Consider the following 22,671-nt stretch of genomic DNA (forward strand, 5'->3'; position numbering starts at 1 on the left):
TAACCATAAAATTAAAAGAGGATGTACTTTTATTTTTGCACAGATGTTGGTTACTAGGACACTGTTTGTGTTGCATTCATGTAGTGTTTCCTCTTTTGGGGTAACAACCCTTATTTGAAATAAATTAACTAATGTTAGAATTTCATATTTTCAGAGGATTTGAAATCTGCTAGTGTTTTACAGCAATACACTGGAGGTCATGTTTTTACATTACATAGACAGCTGTTCCTTGACAGAAGGAATAGAACACAGCAGGATTATGGCCAGGTTGTTGTGTACAAAACAACATCACCAGTGTCAGTGTGTACAGAAGCAAGTCTTTTCACATGAAATATGTCATGGCTAACTGAGATAAGAACATCAGCAGCTATGACTTTTCACTTAATAAATACTGTCTGTTAAGTGCATATGAATGTATACTTATATATATATATATATATATATATATATATATATATATATATATATATATATATATATATATATATATATATATATATATATATACTGTATATACATACTATATGTAAAAAAAAATTCGTTACAGATGAATCTTGAATGTCAGTTTTTATTAGGAAACCCTGTTTTTTAGGCATCAGTCTTCAGTCTGAGAGTAAAGACGCAAAGGAAAGCCCTCGACGAGCCTCCACAATTAAGAGTGGCCCTGTTCCAATTGTGCTTAGCTCCACTCCAAGCTCTATGCCAGCAACTGGATCTAACACTCCTGAGTCGACTACACCCACTGGAAAAAACATGCGCCGGAGCTTCTGGGAAATTTTGGTGGGTGTCCTACTGGCTTTCTTGAGACATGTGCCTTATAGTGCACATAGCATATAGTGCACATACACACACACACACACACACACACACACACACACACACAAACACACACACAGCTTTACTTTTTTATGCAATATAAAAGACAGAAATGGGAAAAAGACAGACAGGCAGATACGCATATTTATAAATAGGTAGGTAGTAATGAATAAAGGGCTTTACAGACCAATGGCCAAACAGATCCTGATAGACAGATCCGTGCTATATTAATGATTCAAGGAAAGAAAATGCTCCAACAGTTCCAACATATAACACACAGAAATATGATGAACAGCCACACCTGAATATTTGAATGCAAATAGTAAATTAGATGCAGAAAACAATAGATGTATTTTGAAAATTTGTGTTTGTTAGAGTAAACCGGACTCGTCAGAACTGGGCAGCCCAAAGACGACAGACGACATCGTGCAAGAGAAGGCGGAGGACAGCCGTGTGTCACGGCGGAGACACAAAACAGAAAGTGTCAAGCAGCAGTGGAGTCATGAGAGAGCCGTGGCAGTGGAGAGAGAGCAGGCTCAAAGGTACACGTTTCACCTGATTGTTAGTCACAGCCACCTTGTGTCTACACTTGTCTCTCTCTGATACATTATATCGGTTAGACAGCTTTATAAAGACAGCATGGCACAAGAAAGGGACAAGCATAGAATTGGTCTTTGGATGGTGGGCAATTCTCATTACGGAGATAGACTACAGGCAGTAATAGTAGTGTCACTATAAAATATTTTTTTATTTATTTCTTTTTATATTTATTTATTTATACACAGTAATGCTGCTGATATTTAGCTAGATGTGGCTAAATCTACGTAAAAAGTGTAACATGTCCTTAACTCATTATAGCACATTTAAGACAATGAGTGAAAATAAATGTAAAATAGTGTGTGTGTGTGTGTGTGTGTGTGTGTGTGTGTGTGTGTGTGTGTGTGTATATATACTTGTATGTATGTATATGTATATATATATTCCATTAGATCGGTTTTAAGTAAAAGTTGAAAAGAAATGAGATTCAAGTGAGTCAAAAACTGAAAGTGATAAAAAAAAAAATACATAGTCTCAGTGAAGATTGTGAAAGCGTTTCCGTAATCATAATGAAAGGGGATTCCCACCTTCCCAGCAGTAACCCTTCTCCTCCACTCCGCCTCGTCTCCCTCACGGCAGCACAGATCGTCCTCTAACGTAAACATTGTGGGTTTTTTTCTTTTCATTTTAGTTTATTATCATTACAAAATACCGTAATACAACAAATATCACTTATAAATGTATTACATTTACTGTAATGTATTTTTAATTTTATATGGATATTTTCTGGGTCCTGGAACCCGTTATTCGTATTTACATTATTTCTAATGGGGAAATTCACTTCGTTATACGTATGAATTGGTTTGAGTATACTTATCTGGAACAAATTACATTCGCAAACCGAGGTTTCACTGTATATATAAGAACCTCTGTCTCTTTCTATCTATGCCATACTCTCTGTTTCAGGCGTCATGTGTCTAAGTTAGAGGAGGGAGACATTGGCACTCTTCACCCGCTCTATCAATCCTCCTTCCAGCCATGGGTCATCTATATGGCCAAACTAGGTAAGGTTCAGTCTTATATTACATTATATTCTCGATTGTCTACTGTTGTTATAGCTATATTAACATCATAAATAATTATTATAACAAATCATTCTCTCTCTCTCTCTCTCTCTCTCTCTCTCTCTCTCTCTCTCTCTCTCTCTCTCGCTTTATATCTCTCTATCTCTTGCAGGCTGTCCCTCTATCCAGCACTGCACGACTGAGATCGCATCTCTTTTTCTCCTTCCTTCTGTCATAATGGAAGTGGTGAATCTGGTGTCGTCTCTGGCTCCAGACACTGCTGTGAAGGTTTTTGAAAGGACCAGGTACTGAGGGGAAAACTTTTTCCTCTCTTCTGCTGAAACTTAAATTCAACAAAACACACATTTTGGGCTTGTAATAGTGTCTCTTAATGGAACTTACTACAAAAAGTCAGATTCATTTCGTGAAAGTTTCAATCAGTACATGAATAAATACCCAGATTGTTTTAAATAGAAAGAAATTCAGATTAGAATAAGAGATGGTCATGATTCAGAAATGTTTACAGGGCATTTATTTGAGACTAGAGGTGTGTGTTTGGTCTAAGATCCCACAGGACGAAAAACAAAAAAGACTTGGATGAGCAGGAGATTTCTAAATTAACACAGATATAAGATATGTTACCAAGATCATGTGATGCTGTAGTTACATCATCCTTAGTAACAAGCTTCTCCTTGTGTCAGTTGATTAAATAAATCTCTTTGTTTTATATTTTGGCAATTGAAATAGAGTAATTTGTAAAAAATTATAATAACTATTATAACTTTCATTTTCCTTCACAATCTAAGAAGTCATATTTCTTCCTATCTCCTGCAGCTCTCCTCAGGGAGACCTCTTTGTCCCAGTGTCACACTTCCAACCTGTCAGTCATCCTCCATCCACCACCAGGAACTTCATCATTATTGGTCGCAATTTCCACCAGTGGCACTACAGCATGGAACAAGGTACAAAAGAATGATGTCACAGTTGTGAAAGTAGAGAAATCTCCCCCAGCTCCTGCTTCTTCAAATATTTAATTACACATTTCTCAAATGTCCAGTTGATCAATGAATATGATTCATTTCCACCTATAATTCGAATGTGACCATATACAGCATGCAAGTTGTATGAGGGATCTTGTAATTTTTCAGCTGACTGTGTGATGATCAGATTTGCTGTAATGAAGCTCTCTATTGCACTGGGTCATTAGTAAATATCCAAAGGGTTAACTAACTACGCAGCATGACACGGAATTCTCAAACAGCTGCTGTTGAGCTTTAAGCTTGCCTGCCTTTGCTTTACTGCACTTTATTTGCTTTGCTGCTCTGATTTAAACTTGCCATTCATTTATTTTTATTTAAAACTGCTTTCCTTATTTACTATATGCTTGTGTGGTTTGTGCAACTTTTTTCATACTTAATACCTGTAGTGTGTCCTATGTGTTTGTCTTTGTCTTTGTCTTTGTCTATGTCTATGTGTGTGTGTGTGTGTGTGTGTGTGTGTGTGTGTGTGTGTGTGTGTGTGTGTGTGTGTGTGTGTGTGTGTGTGTGTGTGTGTGTGTGATTGTGGGTATGAAGTACTATCTACAGAATATTTTACTTTCCAGAAGTACAGAGCCAGAACTGGGAATATTTCGCTATTAAACTGGCAGTTCTCAAGCCAGCAAACTTGTATGCACACGATGGTGTGGAGCTTCAGCAGCTCACAGTTTCGTGTAATTGTTATTTGCACATGAATAGCAATCTTTTATCCAGATATAATCTGGGGTAAATATTAGGGCATCATCTTTAAAGGTGTGATTATAGTCAATTGTCTAGTGTCAGTGTTTTCGTACTGAGAAAGAAAAAGGCTCTTTGTGCCCTCTGAACATGATTAGAAAACCAGTGTCCATACTTCCCCAATTGTTGTATTTTAACAGTAAGGAATGGTAATTAAAATAATGCATTAAAAAGAACTATCGGTACATAATCGTATATTTCAAATTATTTACCAATATGGACCCTGTCAGTTGCCAGTTTACTGTATTTTCATTGACCCCATGATTTTAACACAATCTCTTACAATTTTCACAAAAGGACTCCTAATTTAAGTAGAAAATATGGCCTTGTGAATATGTTCCTCCATGATATGTGATGAATAGATAAACTTATTAGAGTGACCACGCATGTAGGACGTTTTTGGGGACAAATTGAGAAAGGCGAGATTGAGATGGTTTGGACATGTGCAGAGGAGGGACATGGGGTATATCAGTAGGAGAATGCTGAGGATGGAGCCACCAGGAAGGAGGAAAAGAGGAAGACCAAAGAGGCGGTTTATGGATGTGGTGAGGGAAGACATGCAGGTAGTTGGGTTGAAAGAGGCAGATGTAGAGGACAGGGTGGTATGGAGACGGATGATCCGCTGTGGTGACCCCGAAAGAAGAAGAAGAAGATAAACTTTATTATAAACTAATTGTTGAGTGTAAAAAAGGTTGCCTTCTGTTCTACAATATAATCATTTTATACAACAAGGTCAATGACATTTTGCCAGATGTCACTGGAAAATATCCAAGTGTGTGTTCTGGTGTGTGTTTGTCCACATGCCTGATTCTGTGCTCTACCCATGTTTAAATCATACAGTATGTGAGGATTGGCTGTGAAAGAACTACAAAAGTGAGAATGTTGGCACTTGAGTGAATACATGTCTGTGTGTATTTATGTTGACATGTGTGTTTTTGTGTATATATAACGTTAGCAGTGTGTGTAGAGTTGCCATGCAGTGTGTGTGCTTATCTCTGTTTGCCCACAGAAGAGAGTTCAGATGAGGAAAACCCTGCAGTGCTTAGTAAGTTCACACGTAAGTCTGGCACTTGTGTAGAGCCAGTGCAGTGCATCAACACTGACGCCCTGCCTGGCAACACACACACACACACACACACACACACACACACACACACACACACACACACACACACACACACACACACACTCAGGGACTGCAATAACGAATATAAGGATGTCGCTTTTTCAAGATATATCCATTTGTACATATAGTCTGTAGTCTGCATATATATATATATAAAAAAAATATAGTCTGCATTCAGTATTATGATAATTTTTGTAACATTTGTTCAATTATATTTCTCCAACAACATTCTTCATTAACATTAGTGTTCTGGCATGACATATTTGTCATAGTCTCATTTCCAAGTGCCTCGGTAGATTTTGCTAAAAGTTAGCTGATTAGTAGGAGTTTGAGATTTACATAAAAAAACTGTAATAGTCTTGTAATTGTATAATTCTTGTAATATTATGTATATATTCCTCTAATAAACACTGTATACAGTATCTCTCTTTATCTCCTATTGCACTATACATGATCATTTTACTTATTGTAAACAATCCCCTTTCCCTGTACTGTTAATTTATATATATCTATATATTCGCATTATTTATAACATATTATTCTTTCATTTATCATTATTATTTATTGATATCTATCATATATCATAGCAACCTGTGCATATGTAATTATTTTACACTGCTACCAATGCACTGGTTAGATGCAACAGTAACTGTATTTCTTTGTCTTGTAGCGTAACATGTGCAATGACAGTTGAATCTAATATAATCTAATCGCCCAGCAAAATGCAGTTGTATGCAATAATTTTGATGTCATAAAAGCAATAATACATTTTAAGAACTAATATTGTTTAGTGAAAGACTTGTTTTAAGCAGTACACGTGAATGCAACAACAAATTAGAACACTATTATTTGAATAAATTGTCAAGTCCTTTGAAGAAAAAAAAATATATATAGAATATTTAAATAAAAGGGGGTTAACTGAGTTTGATAACTAATGAAATTGAAGTTGTGTGTAGTGTCTCAGATGCAGAACAATAAAACAGTAATAATTACAGTGTGAAAATGTGAGCATTTTGTGCAGCTCTGGCCTTTAGGGTTTAGATATAAAGCATAATAGTTAAAAGTTAGTCTGAGCTAAAACTCTTGAGCTGAAGTGTGCCAGTGAGATCAGATGTTTTTTTTCCCACCTCAAACACACTCTTTAAACAGTGGTGTGTGGGCTTAGGCAGAACTGCTGAGCTCCATCTTTATGTAGACATTATGAATATTATTTCTGAATTAATCTCAGCAGTAATAAGCTCTATATATCTTCCTTCTCACAGCACACTGGTCTTTTAATCACATACACTCGGGGCATATGATTGGGGGGCTGGGGTACAATGGAGTATGATCATTGATGATCATATGATGATTCTCGTTAAAAAAAAAATTTCTCTTTTTTTTCTGTGTACCTTTCTTTGTCTCTCTCTCTCTCTCTCTCTCTAACTCTCTCTCTCTCTCTCTCTCTCTCTCTCTCTCTCTCTCTCTTTCTTTGTCACTTTATTCGTCTTTTCTTCATCTCTCTTTCTCTGTGTCTCTGACTGTCACTCTAGCTCATAAAGGGCTGCAGAGGTTTGAGGCTTTAGAACACAGTGATTGGCTGAGCCCTGGACAGACTTGGAAGGGTGTAGCTCCACGCCAGAGGTTCCTGCACATGATCATCGTGGATAAAAAGGTGAAAGAGAAGGGAATGTTGTACAGTATGTTGTTACCAATAAGCCCTTTGGAATAAACAGCACAAGGCTGTAAAGATGCATAAATTCATGTACACCTACACACTGAATGTATAAGTTTGCAGTAGAGGTTTAGTAGGTGTCTCATGAAATTTACCGTTTTAAAGGGTTACAATTGGGATAATATGTTGATGTGTAACTTTGTATAATTGATACATTGTTGTTGTTGTTGTTGTTTTTTTTTCCCCTTCTATCTGGCTGTAGCTGAGTGTGTACATGTATAACTGGTCGGTGGATGTCGGTGCGTCTTTGAGCCGTGACTTGGTGAGACTGGTGCAGTGGCAGAACGCTCGAGCTCACACCATCAGCTGCCTTCTTAGTCAGAAAATGGGTCTCTTTCACCATTACTGCTTTGCTGACACACCTACACATGAGGACCTGAAACAGGTTGGTGTTCCACAGACTGATAAGTAGAGTTGCAAAATTGCGGGAATTTTCAAGACTGAAAACCTTCCATGTAATTGTATAGCAAAATAGGGGAATTAGCAGGAATTAATAGGAATAAATTGTGAAATTCCCCTGTTCATTCCTCCATAATATAACATAATTTATTGTATCCTGCACGCAAAATAAACGTCCTTCCGGCTTCTCCCATTAGGGGTCGCCACAGCGGATCATCCGTATTCATGATCCGCATGTTCGATTTGGCACACCTTTTTACGCTGGATGCCCTTCACGCAAAATAATGTGAAAAAAATTTCGATCTAGACGAGTATTCATGTAAACTACGTAAATATTATATAAATCTATGTTTAAAACTTAAAAAATGTTTATATATGAAGCAGTTTATATACATTTCCCCACATATCTACATAATTCCCAAAATTTCCTGGTAAGTTTCCAACTTGGAATATTTACAAAGGTTCCCATGGACATTTTTTTTGACAGTTACTTTTTTGCAATCTTTGCAACAATGTTCATGTACTATTAATCAAAAAACTGATCTGATTACTGATTGAAAAAGTCAATTGTGTTTGGAATTACACATAGTAAACGTTTCCCCAACATGTTCAGTTCATTTGCACTCTGATGACTTGTCAGAGTCGACTAAATCTCTGCTCTCTTGTCCAGTGTAGTTCTTATTCTGTTATAGGGCCAAACACATAATATTGGTTCAGGTGTTTGTGTGTAACATTGCATATGGAGCCACATTGGTGTGTCCTGACACTGAACCCTGGCAGTGCCTGAGGCTGGCTGACATGAGTGTATGGGACAGCTGTCACCTCTGCAGGGGTTTTGAGTCTAAAAAGCATCACACGCCAAGAGCTTGCCTTTAAAATCGCATCTTTACCCAGTGTACTGTTGTACCAAGGCGTCTTTTTGATTTATATATTTATTTATTTTTCATATAAATATGGCTTGAACGTTGAACTCGGGTAAAGCTGTGCAGGAATAGACCTGGTGCTACCTGTCACTGTGTCCTTCTTAATTCAATTTTTATTTTCTTATCAATCGGGATGTCCGGTGTTTCTAAAGATTGAGTTTCAAATGTCATGGGGCATTTTAATGCTTGGAACCGGATCATTGTTATGTTTTTATGTCTTTGCTGTTAGTTTTTATGCACTACGTGCATTCACACGCTGTCGGCTTCTATGCACAATACATCACCTTGATTTTACTCTTTCAAAAGCACAAGGACCAGATATAAGCACCTTTAAATGTGATAAGGTTTAGGCACATTTACAGTGACCAGAAAATATTGTTTATTTTCATTTTGACTGTACATTAAGATAGAATTTGATTTTAACTAAATAATAAAACCTTTCTATAGAAATGAATTGGGAAGACTTATTATAGAAATACATTAATTTAAATAATGTCATCTCTTGTTACTTTCTTTTTTAGAGAAGAAGTGAGAATACCATATTAAATTTGGATTTAAAGAGTGACACGGTCTTGATTCTTTTTAACATGGTGGTAGGGACGCCTGGGGGGTGGGTGGGTGGGTGTGTGTGTGTGTGTGTGTGTGTGTGTGTGTGTGTGTGTGTGTGTGTGTGTGTGTGTGTGTGTGTGTGTGTGTGTGTGTGTGTGTGTGTGTGTGTATATATATACACACTATATGGACAAAAGTATTGTGTTTACAGTCATTTCCCAAACTGTTACCATAAAGTTAAAAGCACACAGTTGTATAGGATGTCTTTGAATGGGGTGCATTAAATCTTCCCTTAACATGTTCAAGCAGATCAATGGCCTTGTGCACAAAGCGAGCTCCATGAAGATATTGTTTACATGGGTTGGAATGAAAGATCTGGCCCGAACCGTATTGAGCACTCTTAAGATGAATTGAAACACTGACTGAACCCCAGACTTGTTCATCCTACATCAGTACTTGACTTTATTTAAGCCCTTATGGCTGAATGAGCACAAATTCCAACCACCCTCCAAAATCTAGTGGATCTTCCTAGAGGAGTGGAGGCTATTATAGAAGCAAATAGGAACTAAATGTGAAATGGGAAGTTCAGAAAGCACATATGAATCCTATGGTTAGGAGTGAGCAAGCTTTTACCTATATTGTGCATGTGATACAGACTGTAGCATCAACATGCCTCATTATAAGGTTACATGTTCGGCATCTGAATGTTGTTTGCTTTTAGCAGATGTATTAAAGTAGATTTTTATAGAAATGTTTTGTTGTAACCCAAACTAGTTCAAACGCCAACCTTCCGACCCCCTGAAAGCCACCACAGCGACTAATGCCATCCACGTAAGCCCCTATCATGCTCATATTCAGGTCTTACTTGGGAAGTTGTTAAGCTCAGTCTTGTCAGACATAAGATACACATTTAACCGGGATGCCTGGAGACTATTTTTACTAGACTCTGGATCTCTTCCATCAGAAAGTAAGGCTTTTTCACCTCGAATGTGTTTGATGTGTGGTGTTTCTTGGAGCGTGTGAATTGGATGTAGCGTAGAGTCTGATACTCCATTCTGTGGCCTTTGATAGGGAATGCTGACCTAGTTTAGCTTCCTTATCTCTGTTTGTCATTCATCACTGCACTTTCTGTAGTGCATCTTCTGTTTTTTCCATTCCTCTTTTTATCCCTTACTTTTTGTAACCTGTGCCAGTCAGCTTCCTGTTGATTCGGCTTTGTTCACTAGGCCTTTGTGCGTCTGCGTGTCACAGATAGGATCAATCTTTCTCATTGCATTCTACGTGTTATTTCTGCCTTTTTATCTTTGTTTCTCAGTTTGCTTTCTCCTTTGTTTATCCATTAACAAAGACACACTTGATATAATGAGAGCAGTTAAATATTTGAAAGCAGTGATCCCATGGCCCAGCCATTTTTCATTAATTATTACTGGATAATAGTTGCACAGAGTTGACTTTTTTTTTTTTTTTTTTTTTTTTTTACTTTTTTATAATTGCCCAAATTGAATTTGAAGTGGGATTTGAATTTGAAGTACATCCTGAACAAGCTTTATTGTTCACCATAGTTTGTAATAGTTGGTTAAACATATTTCTGAATTCCATTCCTTTATTAAATGAAATCTAATTTTTTTTTTTCTTTCAGTGTTATTTATACCTTAGTAGGGAAGGTTTTACCCTACAGTAATAGTATCTACATCTGTCCAGGTCTATTTGTCTTAATGTGACAATGAAGATTGCTGTATCTCAATGCGTTGTATATTTGTTGCTACCAAACAAAAATCTCTGTCAGCGCTCCTGACACACATGAATTGTGAAACATACCAGCCTAATATGAGGGATGAATCTTTGGTCTGGTAACTCCATCTGCTGAGGAACCACAAAATTATTATTAATTTTTTTTTTTTATTAATTTTTTTTTTTTTTATGTAGACCAAACAATGCACAGAAGTGTTCCTGATCTGATATTCTCATTGCAGATGCAACAATTGCTGACTCATTAATAATCCTGTGCTCACACCAGCAGTGATGCAATTAGAGCTGGCAATTTCTGGCGATGGTAGGCAAAGCAAGTGTCAGTGATATGAAGGATTAGGCAATGTGACAAAGTTCAGTGAAGTTTGTATGATTCTTGTTTTTCCCCTTTGAAACTAAGAAATATTAGCTGTAGTATTTGGTACTACATACAGCAGGTAAAATAAGTATTGAACTCGTCAACGTTTTTTCCAGTAAATATAATTCTTAAGGTGCTACTGACAAAATGTTTACCAGATGTTGGTAACATCCCATGCAATCCAAACATGCAAAGAAAACAAACCATAGATGTCCATAAATAAAAAAGTTATGTTTAATAATGTGAAATGATGCAGGGAAAAGTATTGATCACGCTTACTACAATTGATTTAATACTTCGTACAAAAGCATTTGTTGGTAATGGCAGCTTCAAGAAGCCTCCTGTATGGAGAAACTAGTAGCACGCATTGCTCAGGTATGATTTTGGCCACTTGTTCCACACAGACATTCTTTAAATCTTGAAGCTGTTGGGGCCTTTTTTATGAACTCTGATCTTTAGTTCTTTTCACAGATTTTCATCTGGATTCAAGTCAGGTGATTGGCTGGACCATTCTAGCAGCTTTATTTTCTTTCTTTGAAACCAATTCAGAGTGTTCTTGAGGGTGTGTTTGAAATCATTGTCTTGTTGAAATGTCCACCCTCGTTTCATCTTCGTCATCCTGGTAGATAACAGCAGATTTTTATCAAGAATGTCTTGCCCATTTTTCCATTAATCCTTTCCTTATAACTTCATTATATGATGTTTGCCAGTACCGTATGCTGAAAAACAACCCACACCATGATGTTCTCACCTTCAAACTTCACTGTTGGTATTGTGTTTTTGGGGTGACGTGCAGCGCCATTTGTCCTCCAAATATGGGTGTATTATGGCATCCAAAGAGTTAAATTTTGGTCTCATCTGACCAGACTATATTCTCCCAGTATGTCACAGACTTGTCCAAATGTTGTGCAGCAAACTTTAAACGAGCTTCAACATGCTTTTTCTTCAGAAATGGAGTCTTGCATGGTGAAACGTAACAGGAAACAGGCCATGGCGATTGAGACAATTGTACCTGCTGAATCCAGGTCTTTCTGAAGCTCTCCACAATTGGTTCTTGGCTCTTGTGACAACTCTTCTAATAATTCTTTTCACTCCTCAGTCAGAAATCTTGCGAGGAGCACCTGATCATGGCCGGTTTAAAGTGAAATGATGGTTTTTTTTTTTCACTTTCAGATTATGGCCCCAACAGTGCTCACTGGAACATTTCAGAAGTTTTGAAATCCTTCTGTAACCAATGCCATCAGTTTGTTTTGCAACAATAAGATTGCCAAGGACTTGAAAGAGCATTTTGCTTTTACCCATCATAAAATGTTTTTTGACACCTTGGTGTAATGGGACACCTTTATACAGGCCACCAGTTGGGACTGAATCAGCTGATATTAATTTGCACTGACGAGGGGCAGGATTGCTTTCTAATGACTGATTGATTTCAGACGGTAAAAATTTTGTCAATAGCACTTTAAGAATATATATTTACTGAGAAAAATGGTGACGTGTTCAATACTTATTTTACCCGCTGTATTTATTACTCCTCGTTGGTCCTGAACTAGTCAGTGGTGTTTGCTTTGCTGCTTAATGAGTTCGGTTTACCCAAAATAGGGATAATGTAGGCTGAAACATTCAATTCCCTCAGGAACTCAAATTTCACTAGGTCTGGCTGTAATGCCTTGATTTGTGCTTTTAAAGACAATAATGACACAATGGTTTCTTTTTAGTTAAAAGCTTATCAGCATGCTGTTGGTCTTTATTCAGCCTTTACTATTTTCTTAAAATAAAAATGAAATATATAAAGTGTTCTTTTATGTCACTTTCTCTGATCAGTTCTAGAGAACCAACTATTAAAGCAAAACAAGTGTTGGACTTTACATCAAAGTAAGAAAATCACAAACCTTTGTGAATTATGCTTTTTCCTCGCCAGTGGTTCCACTTGGTTAATCGTTCTTCCGCTAACGATTGGCGACAGAAGGCAGAGCCAGAGCTGCGGAAAATTTACCCTCATCGCCAATCATCTGTCAGACTCCCAGGAGGAGGTGTTTAGGCACCAGTGCCCCTAATTAGCCCATTGCATCAACACATGGGCACTCTGGGGCATCTGTGGTGCCCCTATCCAACTTTCCTACAAACGCTCGACCCCTGCAGAAGCCTTAAAGTCACCCTGCAATGCTTTAGCAACTGTCCCGAACAGTAAATTGCCTAAAATTTTCCTAAAATGTGGCAAGGACTTCCCATTAGCAGTAAGAACCTGGAGCTCTCTGTGTTCATGTTTCATTTCAGCCTAAGGTGTATAATCTCCTTTAAAATCCTTCTATCTTAATTTGTACATGTTGGCGTATGATTCTCGCTGAGACCAGTGATATATGATTTCTCTCACAGATTTAAAAAATTTAAGTGTTAAAAATTAAAGTGCTTATAATAGAGCTTCACTTAGATTGCATCATATCCAACACTGGACTGTAGTTTATAAACTTAATGTGTGCGCAGTCTTCTCTGGCTGATCAGTACATGAAAGATATCAACATATTAACACAGTGGCAGCAAAAACTAATACTATAGGGATCATCAACTAGAACTAACATAGTATTTTAGAAGACTGAACTGAGTAGGTGCTATGTACAGTATATACATTTTAGTTGAATGCCCCTATTTTAGTATTTCAAGCATATACCTTTAGTAGTTTTGGATTGTGTGTGTGTGTATGTGGTTCCCAGTGACATACTGGTGACCTGCCCTGGATGTGTCAAAGTATCATCAACTATTTTTTTTACTAATGCATGACTTGCAGTCCTTTATTATTATATACACTTGAATTGTTTCATTTTGAAACATGTGCAGTGACAGATGACAGTAGTTGTATGTAAATGTACAACAACCAATAAGATTTTCGCTCGTTGCCTCGTTCTGTAAATGCAAACCATTCAAAGGAGATCAAAACGTTCCTCAGTCTTAGGAATCTTAAGGGTTAACAGAAAAAGCATGGGTTTCACTGATGCTCTTTGAAAGAGAGACTTCAATCATAGACTTGAAAGGGAGAAGCAGTATAGGGAAGACTAAAGCAAATATTTCTCAGGGTTTCTCCAGGCTCTCCAGTAAGAGGACAGCTGCATTTTTAAAAGACCCAACTGAATTTGCTTTTCTTTAATAATTAATTCTATCAGGTGGCCCATGTTATTGTTAGAGAAGTGAAGAAAAGAGTGCAGGCAGGATGGAGTGGGTGGAGAAGAGTGGCAGGGGTGATTTGTGATAGAAGAGTATCTGCAGGAGTGAAAGAGAAAGTTTATAGGACTGTGGTGAGACCTGCGATGTTGTATGGTTTAGAGACAGTGGCATTGAGTAAAAGACAAGAGGTGGACCTGGAGGTAGCAGAGCTAAAGATGCTAAGGTTTTTGTTGGGAGTGACGAGGATGGACTGGATTAGAAACGAGTTTATTAGATGGACAGCGCATATAGGACGTTTTGGGGACAAAGTGAGGAGGCGAGATTTAGATGGTTTGGACATGTGCAGAGGAGGGACATGGGGTATATCGATAGGAGAATGCTGAGGATGGAGCTACCAGGAAGGAGGCAAAGAGGAAGGCCAAGGAGGAGGTTTATGGATGTGGTAAAGGGAAGACATGCAGGTAGTTGGGTTGAAAGAGGCAGATGTAGAGAACAGGGGGGGTATGGAGACGGATGATCCGCTGTGGCGACCCCTAATGGGAGAAGCCAAAAGAAGAAGAAGAAGAAGAAGGTGGCCCATGTGATCAGATTTCTTTATTTAAATGTATATGTTCTTAGATCATTATAGTAAGCTGGCTAGTTTGACTTATTTAATTTGATTTAATGTGGTTTAATTGTATTTTATTTTAATAGAGTAACAACTAATTCACATGGACCTGTATTATTAATAAATAAATGGATAATTAGCTATAGAAAATAAACGCTGTTTCTTGAAATAACCTTTAATAAACCTTTTTTGAAATAATCTTCAAATTATAATAAAAACTGATAACTTTAACTGATGCTAATTTGTTAGTAATGGTTTTATAAATGACTTAATGCAAGCACAATTATTTATAATATAAACATTGTTGAAAATAGGGGCTAATTTAACTCTGTTAACATTTCTTAATGCTGTTCATGGTTTGTTAATGGTCAGTAAAATCGATTCTGTACAATTTTGTCTTTGGGGAGGCAACAAAAATGGAAAAGTCTGCTTTATAATGCAAGTGCTGCCATTTTATTTATTCAAACAAGAGTAAAAGGCGAGATTTCACACTTTATATACACCTTTCTGCTCCCTTTCTTTCGTTGCATGTAGCAGGAGCCGAACCCGTTCCTCAGTGCCACGATGGAGGCAGATGCCCTGCTGCGCAGTCCTGTCCCGCCAGCAACCAATAAGGACGCAGGTCGTTTGGGTAATTCAGGACGTGGCTTGCCTCACCTCTCTTTTCCTGCTGAGCTTGTGCCCTTTGACGAAGCTCTCAGAGATGCGAGTGCCGGCCGTTTGCCGAATCAGGACGGAGCCGACATCGTGGCTCGCCATGGGGCACAGTTGCTTGAGGTTAAAGCAGTAGAGCGCAGAGGTGAGACTCTAATGCAGGTTCTGCTTCACTATTCTGCTCACTTTTTGTTTCCTAGGCAAGTTGCTTTCGATAATGAAATTAATGAGCAGGTTATGATCACTATATATAGCACAGATTAATCAGACAGGAATCTTATAGCACTTACTGAAAAGTTGTGATCAGAGATATCAAACATTTTGATAAGGCATTGTAATAAAATAAGATCTCCCATCTCTCTCTCTTTTCTTGTTATTCTTTTCCTTTATTATTATTATTATTATTATTATTATTATTATTATTATTCGCATTATTGATGGAGTATTTTCAATAATATATACTACATACATTGTTGTTTTCAGAGCTGGAAAAGCAGATGAAGATTGAGAATCTGTTTGTGACATGGCAGCAGAGATCAGCTCAGTCCAACATGCCCATTTCTGTAAGTGCACTTCTGAGATCACTCACTCTTTCTGTTTGTTTGAGTGGCTCCTGTGGGCTTCAGGTCTCTGAAACCTCACCTGTCAATCCCTCATGTAGCAAAATGCACTTTAGACACTTCATGTTGTCAAGAGACTCAACCTACTGGAGGACTAAATTCTGGAAAAGCTCTGTGTGTGCGTGCGTGTGCGTGTGCGTGTGTGTGTGAACTATTTCTTCGTCACACCTTTACCATATGAAGTTTGCTTTTGTCTTTGCCATTGTGCTTACACACAAACATAGCTGTGTTTCTCCGTCTGTCACACATAAACAGGCATACATGCAAAGTCATCTATGTGACAGTTTAATGGGACAGCAGTGGCAGCAGTCTGTCAGAGCATGCTGCAGCATTATTGGCACAGTTTCTCATGCCGTGTGTGTGTGTGTGTGTGTGTGTGCAGTACTTTTCTGTAGGATCTGTATAGCACTGACAGCTGGGCTTCAAAACACTACACTCTAGGCATGTTGGCCCCAGGGTTCCTGTCATTCAGCCATTATCCATCCCTATTTTCTGCGACTTTGGGTCATGAGCGGTGGCGTTTCTGAGACAGGTCTTGCATTATTACATGCTTCTGTTAGAGCTGTGACATTGACATACGAAATCAGGCTCTGGAACACTATCTATCACCACCTGACTCTTACACGCACTCACTTCTGCCATGTCTCATTAACACGACTGACAAGGCTGCACCCTGATCCAGGGTTGGCACTGGGATTGTGAATGAGATTGAAGCCCAACTTTGCATTAAGAGGTAAAAAATCTAAACAAAACAAAAAAAAACATCACAATGAACTCTGAAACATATGTAATGCTGTCCATGTCTCTCAGGCAACAATGCAATAGATAAAAGCAGAGTGATGTCACTAAACATGTCCTAGACAAGGAACACGGAAATAGTTTCAGTCTGTCCGTTTGGAAATAGGAATTATGTGCTGACATAATGCCTGGTCTTTTTCATCTATCGAATCAGAATTCTAAGCAGTAATTGAATCCATTAACATTCACACCACATACTGCCAGGCTGGAAAAAGTTTTAGTGGAGCTGCCAAAGATACAGCCTTCTAGCCTGCTCAAACTTTTACTCACTGTTTATGTAACATGGCAATTTTCTTTTTTGCTAGTCAGTAGATTAACATTTCTCCAAATGATAGGATTTCAACTGAATACTGGAACAGCTCAAATGATGGACAAAAAATGTCCCTGATCTCTGAGGATAGTATCTGATCGACACAAGAAGGTGATGTTCCATCCGGCCAGGACATGCTCTCCACTTTCTAGGATTACGCGAGTCAGCAAATCAACTTTCAATTTGTGATTCAAGTCAAGGGTGTTCAAGCAGATAAACTACAAAAGTGTGTCTGGGGTCTTCTGAACCCGGACTGAGAACCACTGCTACAACTCATCTTACAGCTCTGGGAAATGATAAGAAGATTTACTTTGATTTCTTTTAGGGCTCAATGTCTTTAGATGTGATTGTAATGCTACAGCCAGGCTATTTCTTAAACTCATAGATTTGAAGTCATAGATTTTACTCAGATTTCTCCCAGAGCGGTTTTTGTTTCTGTTTCGAGACGATTTGCCAAACTGTACTGCATTAGTAACACATAATGCTGAAGCTGGTGTGGCTTTAGGGAATCAGTGAGCTTTCTTAATAACCATACCTCATTTGCTTTTGTTTAAGAACTGACCCATTATGCAATCCGATATGGGAGTTCCATAATGCATGGTGCAAAAAAAACAAAACAAAGCTGGTTGGCTGCAAACACTGTCTCTGTACTGGTGGAATGGTTCCAAAGCTCTAAGGCAAGTCTATTATGTGAGTTTTTTGGATATTTTTCCACCTCGTGATTTATGAAAGTAATAGGCAAAAAAAAAAAAAAAAAAAAAAGCCAAATTATATGTAGATATTCAGAGTTGGTTACATTATAGTATGTATTTACAGCTTTTTTTTGAATGATTCTATAACCATTATGTCTCTTAGAAGCCTAAGAGAATTACACCTTTCAACCACCTTTCACACTGTGGAGATCACAATCATAGAATGTGTTTAAGAACACTTTTTAATAAACTGACACCTTGATGTATTAATTAAAACCCAGGACCAATTTGGTCTATAGAAGCCTACATTTACACTAAGCCAATTGGCAGAGCTCAAAATACTCACTCAATTCCCTGTAGTGTGTAATTAAGTAATACTGGACCTGTTCACTTTAGCTGGCAGCCTGACATTGAAAAGCTGTCTCCACAGGAAAGGTACAATAGCCTTCAGGGACTTTTAATAGAGAGGAAACCACTTGTGTCTCAGGTTTGATCATTAGTTTCATTCATAATTGGCTGTATTTCTTTAAAAACATGTTCCTAAACTAGACTGTGGTTTATCTCAGGGTGTAATGAGTAAGAGGAACACTTCACCAGGCCATATAAAATTTTATCTCACAGACAAAACTATACTCAGAGGCTCCTGCATTTAAAGAACATGGTTGTCTTTTAGCTTGGTGTGTTGGTGACGTACACAGTTCCCATCTGACCAGCAGAGTGACTGGAATTGAAAATCTAAAATTTACAGCAAATTGTCATAAATTCTCTGCATTTCCACTTCACTCCTGCTCAGTAGGGATACAGGACTTTATCTCTTAATTTGTCTTCTCCCATATGACTAGGTAACATCTGTCTTTCAGTGTGCTAGATGGACACTAGGCACAAAGATACTTTCATGATGTCTTATTTTAAAAGCATAAGTAGTGAAGTCTGTTTTTAATGTGACTTCAAAATCTTGTCAGAAATCCTGCCAGGTTATCTTTTGGTAGGCAACTAGCTAGCATTAGCAATAACTATTACTATTTTATGTTAGTTTTTAAAAAATTTTTCATTAGCATTAGCATAGACAATTTAGAATATTTTGAAATATTTAACATGGCATCAGTAAACATTTATCCTTTCAGATAAGCGCTCATTAGCCAGGGAGTTATTTTTTTTCCTTTTTGGAGAAATTAACATTTTTATCGCTGAAATTGCATAAAAGAATATCCGTGAAATCTAAACCATTTAGTGGGTTTAATTGCCATATTGCAAAAATCTAAATGCAAATACAAATATATAAATAAAAAAAAGAAATACTAATATAAGAATCAATTTCAAATTACTTTAAAAAAAAAACAAAAAAACAAAAAAAACAAAAAGGTAAACACACTGTACGGTGTTTTCTTTATAATTTATTTTGAAATAATCACAAAATTTTGAAGTTTTCTTTGGCCTGAATCTTGTATTTACCTCTACAGAGCGCTTGAAAGTTTAACTGGCGGTGCATCAGTAATAATGGTCCGTAGGGAAACACAATGCTCCTTGTGTGGATAAATGGACTAATTAGCTTCGATACTTTTTTGTGTTCAAATAAAGAGGTTTTAAAAGGTTTTATGTTGCTTTGTGACGTTATGGCACTTTTAAATAATCTAGTACATAGTATGCTCAGGCAAGAGTGTATGATTAGTGATTTTGGACAAGGCATTTATTCTCTCTTCAATACTTTTTCTAGAACTGTATATATTTGTGTGTGTGTAGGCTACAGATCTGGATACTCTGAAGCAGTCGTCTCGGTTGGTTCATTACTGCGCTACTCCTCTGCTCTTTGACCCGCTCTTCAGAAAAAAGATTCAGGATGAGCTCAGAGTACAGCCACAACTGAAGGTTTCTCTCTCATTTTCTACCTTTCATGCTGGTTTTCTTTTTTTCCCCTCCTTGTTCTTTAGCAAAGCCATATAATTAGTTTTGATTTCTCCTGAATGTCATCATGTTGTACCTCAACCCCCTGACCGCTCTTGTCTTTCGTACTGTATCATTTTATCCTTTTTTTTTTGCTTCACACATATACACACTCTTTCCCTGGTTCCTCAAAATCTTTCTTTCTTTCCCCTTTATTCCCTTTTACTTTAATCCTGCCATACCATTGTTTGCCTATTTTCCTTTTGTTTGCTCTCTTAGAATTTTGCAACTTTAACACTCTCTCAAGATTACTTATTTTTTCTCTCCAAGTCTCTCTCTTCTTGTACATATTATTCTTCATACAATTGTCCATTTGTCCATCTCTTCTGTTTTATTAGCATGTGTGTTTCTCTAAAATTGATGGTAACACTAAAATTATTCTCTTTCTCTCTCTCTCTCTCTCTCTCTCTCTGTCACTCCCTGCCTCGTTGTGTCCCTCAGAAGCGGCATCGCTCCAATGACTCAGCAGCTTCAGGTCGAGACCGCAGTCACAGCACAGACTCGGCTGAGCTGCTTCCTGTTCGTTGTAAAGAGGAACAGGAGATCTGCAGCGCATTCATGCAGCAGTACGTGCAGTACCTGCAGAGCCTGGGCTTCATTTTGGTGCAGGTCCGACCCCCGTCACCTGCGCGCAGGTATACACACAAATACCATGATGAAATACGCACACTCTGTTCTCAATATCACACCTGTTCCAATCAGTATTACAAACACCACCTGAGCACTTCGGTTTTGATCCCTGCAAAGCACAATCCGCTGTTCTACACCTCACATACCTCAGTCAGTCTAGTGGTGGAACACGATCTGCTTCATTTCTGTACTCTTTAATAAAAGCTCATTGACTTGACTTTGACTTTTTTGTAGCTTTTTACTTGTTTTTTAACAATTTGTTTTAAATAGATAGAGAATTTTAGGGGAATGAACGCGAGTGACTGGATAAGTTAAAATGTCAAAACCTTTCTCATCGTAGCCGCAGTTAGTTTTTCATTTTCATATGGTGCTGAAAGTCAGTCAGTTTGCTGACCTTTAGCCATTTGTAACATCATCATGGACTCGGGTTATAATTTATTTCTCAAGCGTTATGTAATTTTAAAACTAAAATCACATTATTCTCAAGACTGTTACCATATAGGCCCTGCCTCCTTCCCTGAGATTGTTAGCACTGAGGTCATGCCTCATTCCTGAACACTCCCAGCAGAGAGACAGGTGATGACGTTTTCTGAATATGTTGTTGATGAATTCGTTAGAGTGGAGCGCTATTACAGTACAGTGTAAAGCTTGTCTGCCTTGTATTCTCCCTCAGAGCTCAGTGACTTTCCCACAGGCATAATGACTGTGTGTCTGTGTCTGTGTGTGTGTGTGTGTATCTGAAGTGTAGTGAAGGTGGTCACAGTGCTGATGGTAGCTGTGTTTGATTTACTCCGACCACCAGCATGAAGCTTTATTACTCAGTCATTTCTCCTCCAGACTTTGTCTTTCTCTCTGTTTCACCCTCTTCGCAGTATTGCTCGTGCACGGGCAGCCTTGCTGAGCTCTCTCTCCACAGAGGGCAGGTCCTCGTTTTCATCTTTTTCCTACAACAAACAGAAGAGTGAAGAAAGCCCGAAGGTACACACACCTTCAGAGCACACAGGGCCTCTATATACACCTGTCTCGTCAGCTTTACAAACATATGATCATGTAGCAGTTGATAGTGGGGTTTCCATTAAAATAAACTTTTTTTTTTAAATAACCACTAGTCAATTCCCACTGTCAGTTACTATATATGTCTATCTTTACCATCTACATCTCTGTTACAGCTACATTACTTACACCTATATCTAAATATCTAATGCTATATACACTCTTTCACTGCCATATATATACACACACACACACACACACACACACACAATACATATATAATGTATATTACGTACATGTACATTTTACAATATACTATATATATTGCTATATATTTAATGTATGTATAATACTATATACACAGTGGAACCCGGTTATGTCGATGTCCTAGGGGGTCGCCAAAAAGCATCGAGATAAACGAAAATCAAAATGGCGGCAATATATTAACGTGCTTGAAATTTCTTTATGTACATGATGTGCGTTAATAAATGAGAATGTGCATGCACGTGTTTTTGGAGGTTTTTTACACAACAGCGTTGCCGCGATTTGTTTGATGAAGGCATGCTATAATAATACATACAGTACATGTTTGTTAACTATCAGGAATCCCCTTCAGCGTGGCAGGTGTTTTCTCGGCCGCTTTCTCTGAAGCTCCCGGCTTTAATCGCGCACATATGGTGCTCGTTTATCATCATCACCAGCTCCTATTTAAACTTCCACACTCTCACTGTCCGTTATTGTTGGTATATGTTGGTTCATGGCGGTCGTTGTTATCGCTCATGCGTTTCCCGGTACGTGTCTTCCCACCGGCACTCTCTCACCGGCTGCTCTTTTCTTCCCAAAGCGCATGGCGGATTCCCCCCCGATCCTGCCGTTGTTCCTCCTACCAAGCGCGGCTTTCGCCTCCCGTTCATCGCATAACATTTAACAACAAAAGGCATATGTGCACTAACTAACAGCAGAGATTCACCAGTATACAATACAACACCTGTAGCAGCTGTAAGGTTTGATTTTTCTGCCACTTTCGCGAGTTCTTCTGCGGCTGCACAGCACCGATCGAGATAACTGACGTTAAATGGCAAATTTTTCCCCCTTGTGCTCGAGATATTAGGGTTCGGCAACATAAAAAAGTCGACATAACCGATAAAAAATGCTTAGAAAAAGCGAGAATTTGGCGGTTCCACTTTAAAAACGTCGACTTAATAGGGTTGTCGAGTTAACCGAGGTCGAGATAAGTGGGTTCCACTGTGTGTGTGTGTG

The 22,671-nt window shown here is 38.1% G+C and overlaps 1 protein-coding gene across 34 annotated transcripts in view; it reads left to right on the forward strand.

Annotated features, from left to right (window-relative positions):
• The window catches only part of szt2 (SZT2 subunit of KICSTOR complex), a 100,628-nt gene that overhangs the window by 60,438 nt on the left and 17,519 nt on the right, over positions 1–22,671 (forward strand). For 12 of the 34 annotated variants that reach the window (XM_083568020.1, XM_083568031.1, XM_083568027.1 and 9 more), the window contains 13 exons: positions 593–780; positions 1,192–1,358; positions 2,320–2,417; positions 2,590–2,722; positions 3,252–3,379; positions 5,202–5,249; positions 6,851–6,972; positions 7,235–7,417; positions 15,308–15,572; positions 15,911–15,990; positions 19,588–19,713; positions 20,230–20,423; positions 21,291–21,396. In XM_083568020.1, coding sequence (XP_083424146.1) covers positions 593–780; positions 1,192–1,358; positions 2,320–2,417; positions 2,590–2,722; positions 3,252–3,379; positions 5,202–5,249; positions 6,851–6,972; positions 7,235–7,417; positions 15,308–15,572; positions 15,911–15,990; positions 19,588–19,713; positions 20,230–20,423; positions 21,291–21,396 — 1,838 coding nt within the window. The remainder of the gene's footprint in view (positions 1–592; positions 781–1,191; positions 1,359–2,319; positions 2,418–2,589; positions 2,723–3,251; positions 3,380–5,201; positions 5,250–6,850; positions 6,973–7,234; positions 7,418–15,307; positions 15,573–15,910; positions 15,991–19,587; positions 19,714–20,229; positions 20,424–21,290; positions 21,397–22,671) is intronic. The other 22 variants (XM_083568050.1, XM_083568053.1, XM_083568032.1 and 19 more) reach the window with 5 other exon arrangements.

Source organism: Silurus aristotelis (assembly GCF_946808225.1).
Source record: "Silurus aristotelis genome assembly, chromosome: 2".
NCBI lineage: Eukaryota > Metazoa > Chordata > Actinopteri > Siluriformes > Siluridae > Silurus > Silurus aristotelis.